The 18,333-nt window shown below is 52.5% G+C and overlaps 1 protein-coding gene across 2 annotated transcripts; it reads left to right on the forward strand.

Moving 5' to 3' along the window:
• Positions 1-29: 29 nt before the first annotated feature.
• Positions 30-18,156, forward strand: CAVIN1 (caveolae associated protein 1). Of its 2 annotated transcripts, XM_071798191.1 has the most exons (3): positions 30-187; positions 3,048-3,510; positions 15,670-18,156. In XM_071798191.1, the coding sequence occupies exons 2-3, from the start codon at positions 3,091-3,093 to the stop codon at positions 16,345-16,347; spliced, it is 1,098 nt and encodes a 365-aa protein (XP_071654292.1). In that variant the 5' UTR covers positions 30-187; positions 3,048-3,090; the 3' UTR covers positions 16,348-18,156. The 2 variants fall into 2 exon arrangements, with proteins under 2 accessions (XP_071654292.1, XP_065712074.1); XM_065856002.2 differs by lacking the exon at positions 30-187 and having other exon boundaries at positions 2,869-3,510.
• Positions 18,157-18,333: the final 177 nt, after the last annotated feature.

The following is an 18,333-nucleotide window of genomic DNA, read 5'->3' on the forward strand; positions in this document are numbered from 1 at the left end:
CCGGGTGCTGTCACCGGGTGCTGTCACCGGGTCCTGTCAGCGGCCCCGCGCCGTTCCCGCTGCTCCTTAGGGGCTGGTGACGCCATTGGTGACGTCACTGGCAGCGTGGCCGAGGCGCGAAGGCGCGGCCCGTCCCCACCGGCTGAGCCCGGGCCTGGGCTCCGTGAGGCGGCCGCGGGGAGCGCAGGTACGGGCCTGGGGATGGTGGGGACAACCCCCGAGGTTGTAAGAGCACAGAAAGCTGCACTCACACGGCACATTTCCTCCCCCTGGACTTGTCCCCAGGTCCTTGGAAAACAAAGAGGATCATTTTATGTCTTTCTCTGTCCAGTCCATGTCCTCCGGGCTTGAGCTACAGGCAAAGGGACAAATTGTGTCAACTGCACTTGAGGAAATTTAACAGTCTGTCTGCTGCAAGCCAAGGCTGTTTCATATTTCTGACAGGCCCTAAGCAGGATCATGCTAATTAGGAAGATAATTGAACCGTTACCTATAGTCACAGGAACATCCACGGGCTGTTGGGGAAGCAGGTGTTGCACATCGTCATAATTTATTGTCTGACAGTTTTTCTTCAAAGCTTTTTCCTTTGGACTGTCCCACAGAAACGCTCCAGTGGTGCTGCTGTAAAACCGCTGGGATGTTGGAGCGCTCAGTCATATCTAAGGCATAGTGTAAGTGTGAAAGAGCCAAAGATCAAACTCATTATCTGCCATGCGACAAGAGCAGCAAGAAATTGTTTGCGCTAGAAGTGGCTGAGTCAGATTTCAGTGTCCTGTGTGCTCTGTCGGGGTGAAGGCTCCAGAGCGGAGGCTGCAGTTTGCCACCTATTGGCTTCTCCGGGGATGTCCCCATGGCAGAAAATGCCTGAAATGGAGTTAATCCTAACATAGAAAATTACTCATGGCCTTTTAGCGATGGCTGTGTGCACAACAAGCACCAAGTGTGACCCTTTGTCTCTTCCACTCACTATCAAGAATGAATATAAATGCCTCTTCTGTTGTTTTATCTGATTATATGTAGATTCACCTGCTCAGCCTGATTTTTAAAAATTATTCTGAAATAGGGAAACACAGGCACAAGGATTGCATTGAAGTCACACATGGAATAGTTGGCAGACCTAGAAAGAGTCCTGTCCTGTACCCGAAACTTCACAGCAGATGTTTGGGGAAGATCCACTTTGAAGCAGATATTCCCAGTGAGAAACAACTGCAGGGCCTCGACGTATCTGGCTGCGGGGAGGATTTTTTTTCATGGCACTGACTCATCAGCAGCAAACACTGGAAATAAATCCTCAGGAAAAAAGGCCCCTCCAGGAAAAAACAGGCTATAGAAAAGCAACCTATTTTTAATACATGACATAATACCTATTGTGGAAGCTGCACAGCACAATTTACTGATGCACAGTGAACCCAAATCTAGATCAGTGGTGCAGTAAAAAGCAAACTGTCACATGGTGGAGAGCACAGGGGCACGGAAAGTGCTGACTGTCGAGAGCATTCATCAGTAAACGACGTTCCTGTACATCTGCGGGTGCGTCGTGGGTTTCCCAGCTTGTAGCTCGGAATTAAGCGTCTCTTCCAGTGCTGTCCTGAGGGAGGCTGTGAGCACGGAGAACCTGAGTGCTGTGGAGCTTTTGTTTTATGTGGCGCATTGCAAGGGTGGGCTCAAGCCTGGAGATGTGCTGAGTATGAATTGCTTGTTGTAAAGGCCACAGGAGAATCTTAGAATCATAGAATCATTTTGGTTGGAAAAGCCCCTCAAGATCATCAAGTCCGACCATTCCCCCACCCCTGGCGCTGCCCCACGTCCTGAGAACCTCATGTCCGTCTGTCCAACCCTCCAGGAACGGTGACTCCAGCACTGCCCTGGGCAGCCTGTTCCAATGCCCCACAGCCCTTTGGGGGAGAAATTGTTCCCAGATCCAACCTCAACCTCCCCTGGCGCAACTTGAGGCCGTTTCCTCTGCTCCTGGCGCTTGTTCCTGGGGAGCAGAGCCTGACCCTCCCAGCTCCAAGCTCCTTTCAGGCAGTTGCAGAGCACAAGAAGGTCTCCCCTCCTTCCCCATATTTTCCAAAGCAATATGTACTCTATTAAAGTTCTGAAAGAATTAGTATTGTTTTACAAATAGAGCCTTTTGTAACTCAGTGTCTTTGGACGTTGTGGACAAGCACCACTTTGCATGGCATATGCTGAAGCATGTCCTGCATTTGAAAGTCTGGTGATGAGATGTCGATGGATGAGGATTGCAGAGCTGAGGGAGCGGCTTTGAGGTGAGAGTGGCCAGCTGCTTCACGTTGAGAGTGAATTATAGCTCTTCTTTCTGTGTTAAATCTACATAAAGACATGGTACACCCTGTATATATTGTGTATATATCATGTTGTGTATATTCACAGACGTGGGAGCATGTATTTTTATGATCCAGAAGTTACGTGCCATTAACTACTCAACCCAAACTGTAGCCTTTAGTTAAAGTAGTGAAAATCAGGTTCTCATAGTCCTGGAAAAGCTCACTACTGGTAAAAGATGTGAATTACCCAGCTGAACTTTAATGTGCGGTTGTTTAAACCAGCCTTCCTTTCATCTATACAGCCGTGCCCAGATGGGATTGCCTTTTTCCCAGCAGCTTCCCGAGCCTTCTGCTCAAGGTTTTTGTTTTTTCCTCTCATTACTTATAGCGCCTTTAGACTTCTGGTAAAGAAGAGGCGGTTGTAGTTTCAGAGCTTCGCATTCCTCGCTGAGCCGTGCCTGTGTTTGCTTGCAAAGCCATCGCCTCCTCTCCAACTACTTTAATCATTTCAGCAAGGGTGGGTCATCAGGCATTTGGCAGCGGGCTCCTTTTCTATAGCTGAGGTGGAGTCAGCCAATGACCTGCAAGCCTGGAAAATTTTGCAGGGCAGTTTCACTGGCCGGCTTTGCAGAGCTGTGCCATTTGAATTTCAGCGCAGACATCCGCACACTGCGCTCTCCCATTCCTGGCGTGTCTCCCAGCGCAGAGTTTAGCTGAGGCTCGGGTTTAGTTTTCCCTCCTCTCTCTCTCTCCCTCCAGTGACAGCGTCTCCAGCTCCGCTCACCAGCACTCCCGGGTGATCATGGAGGATACCACTTTGCAAATTATCGAACCACCGACCGCTTCTGAGGCCTCCGAGGAGCAAACGCCTGAAGAACCCATCAAATCAGACCAGATCAATGGGGTGATGGTGCTGACCCTTCTGGACAAGATCATCGGAGCGGTGGATCAGATCCAGCTGACCCAAACGCAGCTGGAGGAGAGACAGCAAGAGATGGATAGCGCCGTGACCAGCATCCAGGGCGAATTAACCAAGCTGACAAAGGCACACACCACCACCAGCAACACCGTCAACAAGATGCTGGAAAAAGTGCGCAAGGTGAGCGTCAACGTGAAAACCGTCCGGCAGAACCTGGAGAAGCAAGCCGGGCAGATAAAGAAGCTGGAGGCCAACGAAGCGGAGCTCCTGAAACGCAGAAACTTCAAAGTCATGATCTACCAGGTAAGGAGCTTTTTCACAACCTCTTTATGTCCTGTGGGCGGGTGTTTTCTTTGCTAAGGGTTCTGTCACTCTGCATGGCTGGTTGTTCTCCCCAAGTCCCCTGACTGACTGGTGGTCCAAACTGAGGCGCGTCCAAAGTAGCTCCCTCATTCGTGATTTAACACTGTCTGTGTGTTCTAGGGCAAGGTTTGATAGGGTTGCTATATTTAGCGAGAATAATAATAGTGAAAATAGTCTTAAACACCCGTTGTGATGGACCAGAAGTATCAAAATAACCCGATTTTGCTGCTTAACTAAAAAAAGAACAGGAATGCACCGGGTTCTGGAAGGGAGTATTTATAAATCCGTCTGCCAACGTTTTTTCTACCGAGAGGCAACATGTGTATTGCTACGTGGAGAGCGATAATATTTCAGATTCGTGACATGCATCTGATAACAACAAGAGAGAGTAACCCCGGCACCGGGGTTAACCTCACCCACCCGGGCAGGCGGAGGAATCGCAACACGGCCCCTTGAGCTCCTTAGTACCCAGGGCTGCCTTTCCCGTTCTGCTCGTACAGATTTCCAGGGCCTTGTTTTTTCCTGCAACCTGCAAGTCTTGAATCTTCTGGTTGTCTGGTTTTAATAACAGCTTTGGTGTGCTTGATGTTCGACCCCTGCGCTAAGTGTTGGATTTTTCCTTTGATATTAAACAAGAAGAAAGAGAGGAATATGCTTCTATCGGTTTTCCTGTCTCGAGCTAGGCTTAGCCACAGAAGAAAAGTGAGTGAAATAGTTAATGATTCAGTTAGAAGCCTCTGGGTTAATAATAGACAGCGGCGGGGACAAATAGAGAAGCATCCAGTGCTGATCACAGGAAGAGAGGGGAAAAAAACAGAGAAAAAAAGGGAAAATGCCTCTTACTAGAGGGTTTAAAGAGAGAGCTGCTCATAATAGGCTCAGGAATCTAACACGTACGGGGGCCTGTGCAGCTCTGATTCAGAGCTTAAGCATTTGTAGTTTTGTCATGCCCGAAAAGCTGAAATACTCAAGCCTATTCAGATCATACGGGCAACTTAAACAGCTATATATATATATATTTATTACAAGCTCTTTGTATCAGGCTTTTGGGGGAGGGTGAATCTATCCATGGAAAAATAAAATAGAACTCTAAGTGTACTGCAGAAGCAACAAACATTGCGAACTGAGAAGAGTGAAGGGAATTGTTTAAATATAACATTCCTTGGGGGTTATGGAAATAGGTGGGAAGTTGATGCGCTCCTGGGGTCTTCGGGAGCATCCAGAACATGGGCAGGTTGTCATTTTGGGAGCTTTTCAGTTCGGTTTGCTGCTGTTTATGAATATCGGGTCGAGTTTCTCTTTGAATATGAAAAAGCGATCCTGCTTCTACAGGAAATCAGGGGCGATACTCTTGCTTGTGTAAGGAGGACGGAGCGGTGAATCACTTGACAAGGGACTCCGCAGGGATTTTGTGAATCATGGAGATATTAGGAAAACACAACCATTTCCCAGTGTGGAATTTGGTGTCGTTTGACGGGGAGGCCGCAGAGCGCGGGTGACAAATTCTCCAGGTTTGCTTCGTGTGGCGTTTTCGCTCCCTCGTGGAAATGCCGGCGTTTCTCTGGGAATGCCGAGCGGACTCGGGGGGCGAGGATCCCGTTCGGGGAGCCCCACGGTGCCGCGTGAGCGTGCAGGCAAACGAGGGTCTCTCTTGGGGAGATTATCTCTTAATTTGCTGCTTAAACTGAAAAAACCAAAACCCGTGATGGGCTTTTCATGTTGGAAAACTAGAAGGAGATAGGCAATAATGACATTAATGTGCTTGAGTAACAAATACTTTTCTCAATAGTGGTATTGTGCTGCGTTCCTGTGACAAAGAAGACGCGTATGATGAGAATTTGGGCAGGGACCAGAGGGAATCCCCTGGAACCTGCGTATGATGGAAATGGAGATTTTCAGTCAACAGAGAATGTTTCTGACCTATAGCGACCTACGGTCTGTCTCAGAGCTACGTTAATTATTGTTTCTCACGTAGAAAATAGGGTTGCTTAATAGTTGTGTTATTCTGCAGGCTGCACTGCCTTAAAATGTCATTGTGTACTTTTTGCATTACAGAAACATGAATTGTAGGGGTTGGTGGAAGGGAAAATAATCTGTCACATAGAGGAGTCTCCTGTTCGTGGAGGCATTTTATGCTGAAGAATTAAACACTTTGATGGATCTCAGAAGTAGTTCTGGAAGTCTAAATGAAGAAAAATCACCGCGGTTTCTTAACTGTGTCTATAATTTTAAAAATAATTACGACATAACTCTTTTCTAATTCAATATTTCACTTCTCAAGACCCACCACCTGTTGAAGTTTGCAACAGATATTTTCCTGATAATGTAATTAATTCTGTGCTGTGAGCAACATTATTACTGCTGTCTAACTCAGCCTTTAGGAAGCTGTGATTAACTGTCCAGTGCAATTGCATTTGCAGGTGCTATGGATAAAAATGCAAAGGTTTATCAGCCTTTTCTTTTGAAGAAGAAGAGATAAACTCATTTTATGAGTATTACATAAAACCAGCGGTGGCTGTTTTCAAGCAAGATACCTGAGTAAAACACCAGTCATGCTCTATGAGGGTTTAATGATTCTGTTATATAAAGAAAGAAAGGGAGATCAAGATAAATCAGTCCTTTCTCAGTTGTAGATGTTTGGTTATTCTCTCCGGTCGAATCCCGAGTCTCCGGCCCTTTCGGGGGGACTATTTCAGGAGCACAAATAAGACCTTTTGGCTCCTTGGGCGAAGAGGTCAGACCGCGTGTCACAGTTGCATTTTGCCAGCTCTTAGGGGGAAATGAAAATCAAATTGTGTGCAGGGACGGCTTGAGCTGTGGAGATGAACCTGGATAATTTCACGTTTTGGGGGGAGAAATTGCAGAACGGAAAATCATTCCCACCAGGGCCGGCTAAGGACGAGGCATAAGCAGAATGTTTAGGGCCATTACTCACAGCACCTATAGACGCGTGTGTGTTTTCTCTTTTGCTCGCTCTCTCAAACACACTTTTACCCCATTTTGCCAGGAGCTGGTCTGATTTTTACCACGGTAAGAGCTTTTGTGCCAACTTAACATAGGGAATTAGAGAATAGAATTTGGAAAAAAACAAACAAACCTCTTCCAAACTACCCCATCTTTTTGTTTGGAAAAGGAGCCTGGCAAAGGCAGAGGTGACAGACTACGGACAAATTGCTCAGGAGGTAGAAATTCAGCGCTGGAAACAGGACCTGCCTTCCTAAAAACTCTGCTGTCAATTAACGACGTGCGCTCGTTAGCCCATGGGAACGGAGCTGCTCAGAGCTCCCTTTGTGCCTCCCGCCTTTCAGAGAAATTAGGACACCAACAAATTTGGTTCGAGTGCTTCCTAATAAAAACAAACTCAAGCGGCTTCAGCCCAAATCTCCTGGGTTTAGGAGAGAAAAATCTTGAGCTGGTTACTACAGTTTATGATTAAATAATGGATGTGCCAGGCAAAAAAACTACCGCTCTAAAACCAGACTGTGCCGCATTCATGGGAAGAACGGCACATATCAGCACTTAGGTATGCACAGCCTTTTTCCTCCGAATGTTTTTAAACAGTTCAACTTATTCCTACAAATGTCAAAGGCCTGGTTGCTTATAGCCAGACAAACGCTCGCAGTGCGCGGCACACGTATTGAGTATTGGATTTCTAATGTGTGCTGGTCCTTTGTTTCAAGGCTCACGTGGGTGCCGAGCTCCAGGGCGGTTTGGCTCGTGATGTGCGGAATGAGCAGCTTCGGCCGAGGTCTGTGGACGGGCCGCTCCACACGCTGTTGGATTTAGGGGCCCCGTGGGGCTCCCCTGCTCTCCAGGTGACTCCAGCGGCTGCTCGGAGCCCCACAAGACGTGAATTTTCTCAGCAAAAAGGCCGGGTGGTTCCGAGAGCCGAGCGGGACGCGAATCTCAGCTGCACAATGTGTAGAGTAGGTAGGGCTGGAGGAGGAAATATAAATAGCACAGCTTGGCTTTTGTGCCTCCAGTGGGCCTTATACGGACGAGAGCAACGAGATTGGCGATTGTGGGGAGGAGGGATGAATTTCAAACCCACGCACATTGGGCGGCCGGGCCTGAACTGGCTCTTTTTTAGGTTTGTGCTCCTCAAAAGAGAGCGTAGAAGAGAAAATGAGCTGCGGGGTCTGGTGAGGAACACGGGACAGGGAGCAGAGGACGTATGGACCCACAGACCGCAGCCGCCGCACCCTTTCTGCACCCCCTAAAGAGCGTGTCAGCTGCCCTGAGCTAGGGGTTTGTTCTGAATTAACCATTCTGAAACACAACTTTACGAGTCTAACGAGAGCAGAGGGTTCGTGAGAGCCGGCGTGATCTGCGGGCACAAAGAACAGCGCGCGTGGTTACCGCCGTGGGTTCTGTGCAGCTCCCCAGCTACAGGGTTAAAGAATAAAGAGCAATTTTAGATAAAATGTAAATGATAGCACTGGGTACAGGGACGGGCCCTCAACACCCATGTTGCGCTTCTCCCAGAAACGCTCTGTACTTGAACTCGAGCCCCTCTCTGCATCCGAAGCACCAGGTTTTTTATTCAGTTCTTCAATGAAATACGAAAGATAATTAATCGTGAAGCCTTCGTTTAAAACCACAAAAAGATCGGAATCATACAAACTGGTAGTAATGAAGAATAAATATTGTTTGGCTGTGATCCTTTGTTGCGGGAAAACAGGGGTTTAGCCCCCAAAACTATAGTGTCTCCCCTTCTGTCCTCCTGCTTTTGGTCACAGAAGCAGCAAAACTAGAGGTGAAAATGCCATCCCAGGGGAAGGAGAGAAATATCGTTCAGCTCAGTCCCTTCAGGGTGAATTGAGCTGCACATTCTCCATCCATTGTAAGGAGCACCACGTTAACAGCCTGATGGGCAGAGAATCCTTCCTGTTCTCCGCACATCGCTGAATTACAAGTCTCAAGATAATAACTCACAGGAGACGGAGCCTTCAAAAAATGTCAGGATGTTAACAGCTCTCACTTCCAGGAGTTTTCTTAGTGCAGCTCATCAGTCTTTCCACCAGAAGACAGCTCTCGAGCATGGATTTCTCTGTTGCAGTCTGGAATCAGCTGCATGAATATTTCATTGTTCAGGTATTATTTATAAGCAGGACTGTTCACTTTCCTGAAATCCTTTCAGCTTTACAGTTACACACTGAGCTGTGCTCAGCCCCCTCTGTCCCATTTGGGGTAATGTGCTCTTGAATCTGCAGGATCTTCTAGAACTTACGGAGTACCTGAAGAACTGTGGGTCCAGCTGCAGGGTGAGACAAAGGCCAGAAACAAAGATGCTCAGTGTCGGTGAGGGAAAATCAAATATTTAGAATAAAAAGCCTCAGGATGTTTAGTCTGTAGCTTTATGTCGGGATGCAAATTTCAGGTCTATCTGCAAATCATCTGTAACGCAAACTCCATCGTTACTGGTTTGCTGTTCAGAAATAGCTCTGGAGTTATTAATCAGTCGAGGCAGGTTTATCCGGAGGAGCAGTCTGAGAGCAAAGCCAGTTGTCCAAACACACTGATCATAGGATCAAAACATTTTTCTGCTGTCAGAGGGAAAAAGAAGCCTTTTCACTCTGCGATCTGCTTTGTCTCCTGCAGCCCTGCCCTTCTCCTGGCTCACTGGTAGGCAAAAGCACTTTTCCAAGCAGCCTCCTCCTCTCCCTGTGCCCTCCGCCCTCGCTCTTCACCACCAGCACCACGCTGCCCGTTCTCCACAGCTAATGAAGATACAGCCTTTGAGGACATCGCTTCCAGGACAGAGTCACTAGACACACCTGATAGGAAAAAAAGTGCCAAGAAGATTGCACGATACACAAAATTACAGAGGTTAGAAGGACTTTTGCTTGGCAGGGAGATCCTACTTGAGAACAAACTAGTTTATCCCTTTAACATTATCCCAACCTATTTTGCTTTCCCCCTAATATTTTAGGTCTTTTCCTTTGTCTCAGCAGTATTCTTTGGTGACTTCTTAATGCAGCATTGAGTAGCCTTATCTCTCAGGACTCGAGGCTCCTCTGGAAGCTGCTGGGTGTTGCCCAGCAGTGGTTTAGGGTATGGTGACCACGCTGACAAACCAGCGGATGCGATTCTGGAATCACGCCCGTTGCAATCTCTCCAGCTTGTGCGTTTGAATTCAGAAACACTGTGGTTTAAGATCACTATCTTTTCATAATCTTACACATACAAGCAGACCCTGCTTTCAGCTACACCCCAGGAACTGGAGATAACTCCAGAGCAGCCGCATCAAATCGCTCTGTGAACAGGAGAGTGAAAAAAGAGCAGAATCTGGCCCTATGGCAGTGTCAGGGTAAACGTGCCTGAACCCATAGAAGGGATTCTGCGTCTCCCGGGGCCATAAATTAGAGAAGCACACTCTTCTTGCTAATAAATCTTTGCTGACTGTCTTTTCTGTCCAATTTGCTATCTGGCTTCTCTTTTACTAAAACATAGCCCTGTGCCTTTTCTCTCTGCCTCTTCTCCCGCTAACCCGGATCCCTTTGTTGGCGAGGTTCCTGATCAGATTCCCAGTGGGGACAGGTAAGTTTTTCCATTGTGCTTCCTTTCCGCTGGCCATTGAAACCCAGTTTTCCTCATCTTAGCCCAAGAAGATCCCGAGCGTGCGCTTTGAGGCTTCACCAGGGACTGCCCTCTGAGCCAGCCCCGGGAATGGTCCCCTCTGCCCGCGCTGCCGAACCAGCCGAAGACACGGGAGGAGGCAGCAGTTTAGGGCCTCGGGAAGAGAAAAAACCCTGAAGATCGCTTTGAACCTCTTCTGAAAGCTCTGAAAGCTGCCAATTCCAGAGTGTTTGCCTCTCCGTTGGCCTCTGGCTGCTTCGGACCTGCAAGGCTGATCTTGCAGTTGGCAGAAACGCCTCCGCATGTTGACTAATCCGCTTGCTGCTCGCTGCATGCTGCTGCCCTACTTAGAACGGCTGCTGAGGAGCTGGGATTTGCTCTCGGGCGCTATGGGACTTGTTGTGTGCTCCGGCTGCCACCTGGGAGGGAGGAATTGCTGTCTGGCTTGCACGAAGGGCTTGCAGCCAGGAGCAGTTGGCTCAGCTGGGTCTGGGCAAATTCTGCTTTCTGAGCCTCAGTTTCTCCCTCTGAAGAGCAGCGCTGATAACACCTCCCTCCTCAGGCTTCTTGTGAGGTTTAGTTTGTGTTTGTGAAATAGTTTGAAGCTGTGGTTTTAAGTAGATAAAAGACAGGCTGAGAGCACAAACTGTGATATAAAACTGCAGTTTTCTCAGGTAGGCACTGCAGCATCTGTGCCCCTTGGTGCTGTTCACCAGGCTTCTGCACAGACTGGAGCCGGTGGTGACTTTAACTGCTGTTCATCCAACTCTTACCTCGTACTGCAGGTGCCTCTGGTAACAGCAGAGCGCCATGTTCGCCTTCCTCTTACTCTGTGGCTACTGGAGAACATACCCCTGCGCTTTTGGGGTCACCCCTGGTGTGTGCGGCGCTGCCCGGGGGAAACGGCCACGTCGCTGGGTGGATGGGGCTGCACGGGGTGAAGGGAACCAGGGTCCTGGGGGAAGCTGCAGGGAAAACGTCTCCTTTTCAAGGAGAGTGACAAGATGTTTTAAAAAAGACTTTTTTTGATAGAGCGAGAGATTTTGGTAGCAATTACAATCTCCATGGACAAAGCCAGTCCCAACAAGGCACTGGAGAAGAAAGCACAGCTCTCCTGTTCTCGCACAGGGTATCTTCACGTCCCTGAGCTCTGCCAGGCTGCGGGTGCTTGGGGCCGTGTCACCGTTACTCAAGAATACTTGAATCCTCCTTCCCATGACACAAATGCAGGGTCAGCACTGAGAATCATCCTTTAAGGTCTGGCAGAGCAAAACAATTCTGTGGCAATGGGGTGCAGAACTTGTTCTTCTCTGACCTGGAAAGCTGTTTTCTGCCTGGATGTTTTTAGTCCTTTCCCAGCCTTTCCCAGGCCGGAGCTGGTTGGATGTGCCAGAGGGAGGGCTGGGGGGTGCAGGGAGCTCCCTCACCCCATCACAACCGGGATCAGCCCTTTTCAGTCACAGCAGAGCCTGGGGATGGGTGCTGGTTGTGTTCTGCATGTTACGGCTGCATGTCAACCCAACTCAGCTCTGTGTGCTGCTGCGATTGTGTAAAATGAGTTACAGATGTGATCAGCATGCGCGTGTGAAAAATCCTCCATTAAACCTTCAAACTGGAGATCGGAGTGGCTGGGAGTTCTGGGACTTTGTTTTTAACACGCTAAGAGCAATCCAGGAGCCCTCCTTGCATTTTGGGCGATGTTCCCCAGATTTGCTGGTGATCCCGCGGTGCCTGGAGATCTCTCCTAGGCTGGGAATGCAGCTCAGATTTGTGTCTCATTGGCCTTTTATATGACAGGGGAAGTGTTTACTTGTGTTGTAGCAACCGGGTGGTTTGTCCCTGAGCGTCCGGGCTGCCTGCGTGACTCACTGCAGGGGAACTCGAGTCCAAAACAGCTTCAGATAAAGAACCCACTTAGCGGAGCAAGGCGAGGCAGATCCTACAGCTCGGAATTGTTTGAAGCAGGAGGAGTACGGAGTATCTCAGTGCCAGCTGGCACCCAGCTGCCTCCAACACTGGGGACGGCACTGGGGGCCCCTCTGGGCACCCACAGGGTCTGCGGACAGACAGACTGCCAGTCCCTAAGTAAACTGTGTCCCAAGGTCTGTGCCAAAGGGACAGCACGGCTGGACACGTCGGATTGTGAAATGGGCTGGGGTGGCAGGTTGCAAACGGGTAAAAGAACAGTAGAACGTGGATGGGAGCTGAACCGTTACGTGAAGTGCATAAGGTAGCAGTGAGACGCCGTCTGTCCTTCTGCTGGGCGTAGATCTGCTTCGTGCACAGGGCAGGGAGGTTTTTATTCTGCTGGTATAAAAATCTTCTGAGAAACGGTGTTTAGCGGCTGTCGTTGTGCCAGCTGGATTCACGCTGTCTTGGAGGACAGAACTGGTTTGCGTCTGCTGACTGGGAGCCAGGGTTCGAATGCCCCAACACACAAGGATGCCAAGACCTGGGATTTTCGACTCGCCCACTTCAAGGGTCAGTGTTTTCCCAGTAAAAATAGAGTAGTTGGAATGCCTGCTGTTAAAAATGTGCCTCATCTGGATGAGTCATGAGTGAAATAAAGTGCACAGAACATGGTGCCTTGCCCAGAGAGGAGGTTTGTGTAGCAGCCTCTCCTAGACCTGGGATGGTTCTTGATTGTTCCAGCAAGGTCCCGTTGTCCCAACCACAGGCAGAGTGGCCGTGTGTGCAGGCAGCTCCGCTTCTCCACGCAGGGAGGAGGAGAACGTGGGTGGCATTTGGGTGGGGAGCGACACGCGAGGGATGCTCAGCAGCAACCTGCTGCTTCCCATTAGGAGCTGCCAGAGCTGTCGGTTGTTCTCGCACCAGCTGTCCTGTGCAAGAGCCAGAGCCGCTAAACCAGCAGGAACGCAGGTGGGCTCGGCGTGGGGAGCGCGGCCCACGGCACGCGGTGCTGAGCAGCCACCAGCTGCCCTCCAGCTGGTTATCTACGGCTCGGATCGGCCGTCAGGCTGAGGAGGAGTCAGGGCAAAAATATGCAAGAATTATAGCAGGTGTAGGAAAGAGGGACGCGCCATCCAGGACCCTCGGCCGGCCCGACAGCCCTGCAGTGGGCACGTCACCCTGTCACCCCGGCCACACGGCAAAAGGGGCCGGGTGAGGATTGCTGAGGGTTTCCCAAGCGCAGCTGGAGAAAAGCTCTTGGAAACAGCCTCGAGGCGGGGAGGTTGGGATTGTGGCGTCCTTACTTATGGGAATAGCTTTGCTCCATCTTTGTAACGTATTTGAGCAGTGATGGTGCTCCTGGAGCTCACGAGGGGCTGATAAGTATCAGAGTTTGCAGGATATGGCCTGTTTCCAGCCCCAGCCGTGCCAGGCGAGAGGGGGATGCCTTTGTTCTGGCTCATTGTGTTGACTCGAGGGAAGGAAGCGGCCGGAGTTCCTGATGTTCCCGGCTCGGCGGGGCAGGGTCCCCCGGCGTCCCTGGGATTGCTCCAGCAGGTGTTGTTGTGGAGAACAGGATCCTGCCCTCCCTGGATGGGGATTTGTTCTGGACTGACCTGACCCTCGGGAGAGCACGTGTATTGTTTTCTCCTGAAGTGGCTGATCAAATGAAGAAAACATATGTTGGCCGCTTCACCCTAATCTCCAAAAAGTATTTGGGACCTGAGCTGTGATCCGGAGGGTGAGGAGCTTTGCCCAGTGCAGCTCTCTGCTCTGAATAAAACCTGGAATGAAACCCCTGCTGGGGCAGACTCTGTGCTTTGACCACAGGCGCTGCAGCCCATGTCCCTTCATTGAGCCTGGTGCTCTGCAGAGCCAAATTTTCCTTGTTGCTCAAGTTTCCCCAGGTGAAGCTGCGCTGGAGTCACGTATGCAATGAGCTTATCTCTGTTCTCAAGTCGTGTCAGGGAAGGAAACGCTGGGGACAACGTAGCTGGCCGAGCACAAGCACCTGTGTGTGCAGGGGGAGAGTCCTGTCCTGCCTCCGTCCGGGGACTCAGGCCGGAGCAGCAACATGACAATGACCATGGTCACCTGGAGCAGCACTGTGACAGTGGCCTTGGTCACCTGGAGCAGCAGTGTGTCGGTGCGGTGCTGGGAAAGCGCTCAGGGTGTGCGAACACACCAACCCTTCCATCTCTGTGTGAGGGACCGGGACGTCCTCTGCCGCAGCAGCACCAGAGCAGCCTGCGCAGGAGCGGTGCTGGAGTCAGTGCAGCTCTTCAGGGCTGGGCCTCAGCGCCTGTTTTGTCCTGGTTCTTGACACTTGCGTAGCTCGTTAGCTCACGGCTGCATTGGTGCAGTGGTTGCTGCCATGCAAGCGTGACACATGGAGCGTGCAGCTTTGCATGGGAGACACCGCAGCAAATCCACCTCCTGGGACACGGGGCAGCTCCGCTGCCGGCATCCCCAAGCTGGGGAAGGCGAGTTGCTGCCAGTTTTTGCCTGGGGTACCCCGAGTCTGCCCCTTGATTTCCCTGGGCAGTGTTGGGATCCTGGAGCCTCGCTCGGCAGCTCTGGTCTGTGCGGGGCTGGGAATGGCACCCGGCCGCCCTGCTGCCCAGGCTGTTCTCCAAACCTCAGCCCGGCAGCTCCGCTCTCCACCTGCCCCTTCCACACGCTGCCTTTTGGCCACTGCCGCCTTTCTGACACCGCTCATCTCGGCAGCTCCGCGCCTCTCCCGTCCAGCTCTGTGGATTAAAAGCGCTCGGGCAATACATTTCTGAGCCGTGGGCTGCAGCTGTGACGCTTCGTACAGTGATGGGCTATTTCCAGCCCATCCTGGGAACAGAGAGGTGATTCATTGCACGCTATGTGCTGCTCGGATGAAAACCAATCCCTGTCCAGACCTGTGCCCCTCTCCTGGGCACATGCTTGTCCTCTGCCACCGGGATCAGAAACTTGGCTGACCCGGGAGAGCGGAGAAGCTGAATGAATTCACCTCCTGTTCCGAGGAGAGACAGCGTAACCTTGCAGACCCGGCTGTGCAAGTCGGGGCTGCTGTCTCCAGATACTGGCTGGGACAAATTCCTCAACTTATTCCCCAGCGGAGAAATGGGGGAAAAAAAGGGCAGTTTGGTCCATCCCAAGAGACGTTCCCTTCGCACCGCCCGTGGGAAGGGAGCTGAAACGCTGGCGAGGACGGGAAGGGCTCTGGGCGGGCGCTGGGACTGCGGGTGAGGGTTTTCCCGGGGCCAGGAGTGGGGGACGTGTGATGGCCAGGTCCTGGGGTGAAGGTGAAACCAGAGCGGGCACAGGAGGAAGGGAAAAGTCTCCAGTTTTGGTGCTTCCTGCACTGCTGGAGTCACCAGTGGATTTGGAGCCAGCCCAGAGCAAGCAGAGCTGGTATACCCGAGCTTAAACACAGCAGAGCCCTAAGCTGCTGCGTGTAGAGCAGATCCTCGTTACAGTAATTTATCAGGTGTCCTAAGGGAGGATGAGCCCAGGCCTGACACGGTCTGGGTGTGTTTGGCTGCGGGCGCTGGCTCCGGAGGCTGGAGAGGCTGAGGGTGCGTGTGTGTCTCACTGGCTCCGCTCTGTGTCTTGCAGGATGAAGTGAAGCTCCCGTCTAAACTGAGCATCAGCAAGTCTCTGAAGGAGGGTGAGAAGCTGGAGAAGGAAGGCGAGGGCGAGGAGGCGCCTGTGGGTGAGGACCACGCAGAAGAGGACCACATCCAGCTCTCCTCGGATGAAGAGGTGGAGATCGAAGAGATTATTGAAGAGTCGCGGGCAGAGCGCATCAAAAGGAGCGGCATGAAAAGAGTGGATGACTTTAAGAAGGCATTCTCAAAGGAGAAGATGGAGAAGACTAAGCTAAAGACCAAGGAAAACCTGGAGAAGACTAAGCTAAAGACCAAGGAAAACCTGGAGAAGACCCGCCACAACTTGGAGAAGAGGATGAACAAACTGGGCACCAAGATCGTGACTAACGAAAGGAGAGAGAAGATCAAGTCCTCTCGGGACAAGCTGAGGAAGTCTTTTACCCCTGACCACACCATCTACGCCAGGTCCAAGACAGCCGTCTACAAAGTGCCACCCTTCACCTTCCATGTCAAGAAAATAAGAGAGGGTGAGGTGGAAGTGAAAGCCACGGAGCTGGTGGAGGTTGGTGGAGAGGAGGGAGAAAACTCAGATCTGATGCGCGGGGAGAGCCCCGAGGTGCACACGCTGCTGGAGATCACGGAGGAGTCGGACGCGGTACTGGTGGACAAGAGCGACAGCGAGTAGGACAGGCTGCAGCGCGGAAGGGTTGCGGACGACGGCTGAAGACGTTATCATTCACATTTCAAGATCTCTCTCTGCCCTGGTGCCCCAGGGGAAGTGTACACGATGCATCTTTACTACCCTGCAAAGCCGACGCCAATCCCCTGCCTGCTTTGGACAAGGTGTATTTTATATTTTAGTTTTAGCACACAGAAACGTTAGGAACACGGGACTGTTTTTCTTACACTGTTTAAATCACCCTTGGAGACCATTCCTGCCGCAGGCTGCGCGAGAGCGTTCCAGCACCACACCTGAAGACGGGCTTTGAGTGACGGGACCCGGCCCAGCTGGAGAGTGCTAAAACCAAGATAACGCCTGTACACCCAAAAAGCTCAAGCGTCCTCCGTAAGCCGAGACCTGATGTCAAGAAATCTTCCTGCCAAGCAGCCCGCTGGCCCACGCCACCCCATCTCCCTGTGCCAGGCTGTGTGACCGTCCCCGTGAGCAGATGGACCCCCAGCCCCGGAGCTGGGAGTAGAGGGGACTGTGATGCACCCAGCGTACTGGAGGGAAGAGCTGAGCGAGTCCTGCTGATGGGCAGAGCATGGCTGGAGCTGAGCTGGTTTTGTGGCACGCAGCGGGGTCCGCTCCTCCCTGCCCTCCCGAGGACTGCAGTGCTGCGGCGGTGCCTGGGACAGCTTCGCCACAAAGCCACCCTCCCGCTGGGGCTGCCTGTGTGGCACCACACAGCCAGGGCCCGCTGCTCCTTGCCGCTGCGCTGGGGATGTCCCTGTGACAGCCCTGGTGCTGCGGCAGGAGGAGCACAGGCTGCACGTTCCCCTGCTTGGGTTACAAATCCAGCTGCCAGAGGCCCAGTGACCATGGGCGAGTCCTTGTCACGTCAGGGAGCACCGCAGACATGGGGTGCTGGGTTTGGTCCCTCCACACCTGTAGGGGTGGTGGCCACACGGAGCGAGGTCCATGCTCATTGCCCAGGGAGAGAGGACACGCAGGCGGCGGTGCCGGAGCAGCCACCGCCACCTGCGCCTTGTTCCCACAGGGATACGGGATGGCTGATGCCACGTGAGGAGGCTCTTGACACCGGTCCAGCGCCGGACCTTGGGTATTTCTGAGCACCTCCAAAGGTCCCGCCATGGCTCAGGCTCATGCCCACGTCCTACGCTTTCCTCCCCTTTTCCCGCTTTCTGCAGCTTCACTCCCCATCCCCACAGCAGCGCTAGGGCAGCACCACCGCAGCTCGAGGAGGCTGCCGCACCCCGGTTCTCACACAGGCAGCGCCCACGGCCCAGCTCGGCGGGCACAGGCAGCGGACAGGAGGCTGCGCTCCCCGGCTGCTTCACCCAGGAGCTGCCGTTCACCGGGAGAGGCAGGCGAGGGAGACCCCCGGTGCTGCTCGCTGGGCTGGGCCCTGCCCGCTGGGCACAGCCGCTTGTCCCGCAGCCCGCGCCCCCGCAGCCGGGAGGCGGCTCTTGCTGACATAACCCGATATATAAACTTGCTTTTCTTCCAAATGTTATTTTCCTTCTTACTGTCCAGTACATCCAGCCTGGCCCCGGGGCCCGTGACAGTGCCTGGGAAAAGCCTCCCCAGGGTGGTGCGGCCACCGGAGCCGGTGCTCCCGTGTACCAGCCCGGCGTGGGCCCCCAGCCCGCGGGTCGCCTCCCCCGGACCCGCTTTTCACGTAGGGCCCGGGCAGTTGGCATCGAGGGCACGAAGCCCCAGGGTCCGACCGGGCACAGTGCGGGGGGAGTGTGGTTGAGCCCCCGGCTGCGTCCCGGCGAGCAGCACAACTAATAAAGTCTCTTTTCTAAACCACCAGCGTGGAGCCTGTTCATAGCGGCGGGGACCGGGGCGGGGAGACACCCCCGGGCGGGACCGGAGCGCGGTGCCCCACGCGGGGGCGCTGCGGAGCGCAGCGGTGCTGCTGCCCCTTTAAGAGACGGTGGCGGCGGCCGCGGGCCGCGCGCTGACGTCACGGCGCTGCCCGGA

Source organism: Patagioenas fasciata, chromosome 22 (assembly GCF_037038585.1).
Source record: "Patagioenas fasciata isolate bPatFas1 chromosome 22, bPatFas1.hap1, whole genome shotgun sequence".
Taxonomy (NCBI): Eukaryota; Metazoa; Chordata; class Aves; order Columbiformes; family Columbidae; genus Patagioenas; species Patagioenas fasciata.

Coding starts and splice junctions, on each gene's coding strand:
- CAVIN1 (XM_071798191.1), top strand. CDS start 3,091: ATGGAGGATACCACTTTGCAAATTATCGAACCACCGACCGCTTCTGAG. Junction 3,511..15,669: donor TCAAAGTCATGATCTACCAG/GTAAGGAGCTTT, acceptor TGTGTCTTGCAG/GATGAAGTGAAGCTCCCGTC.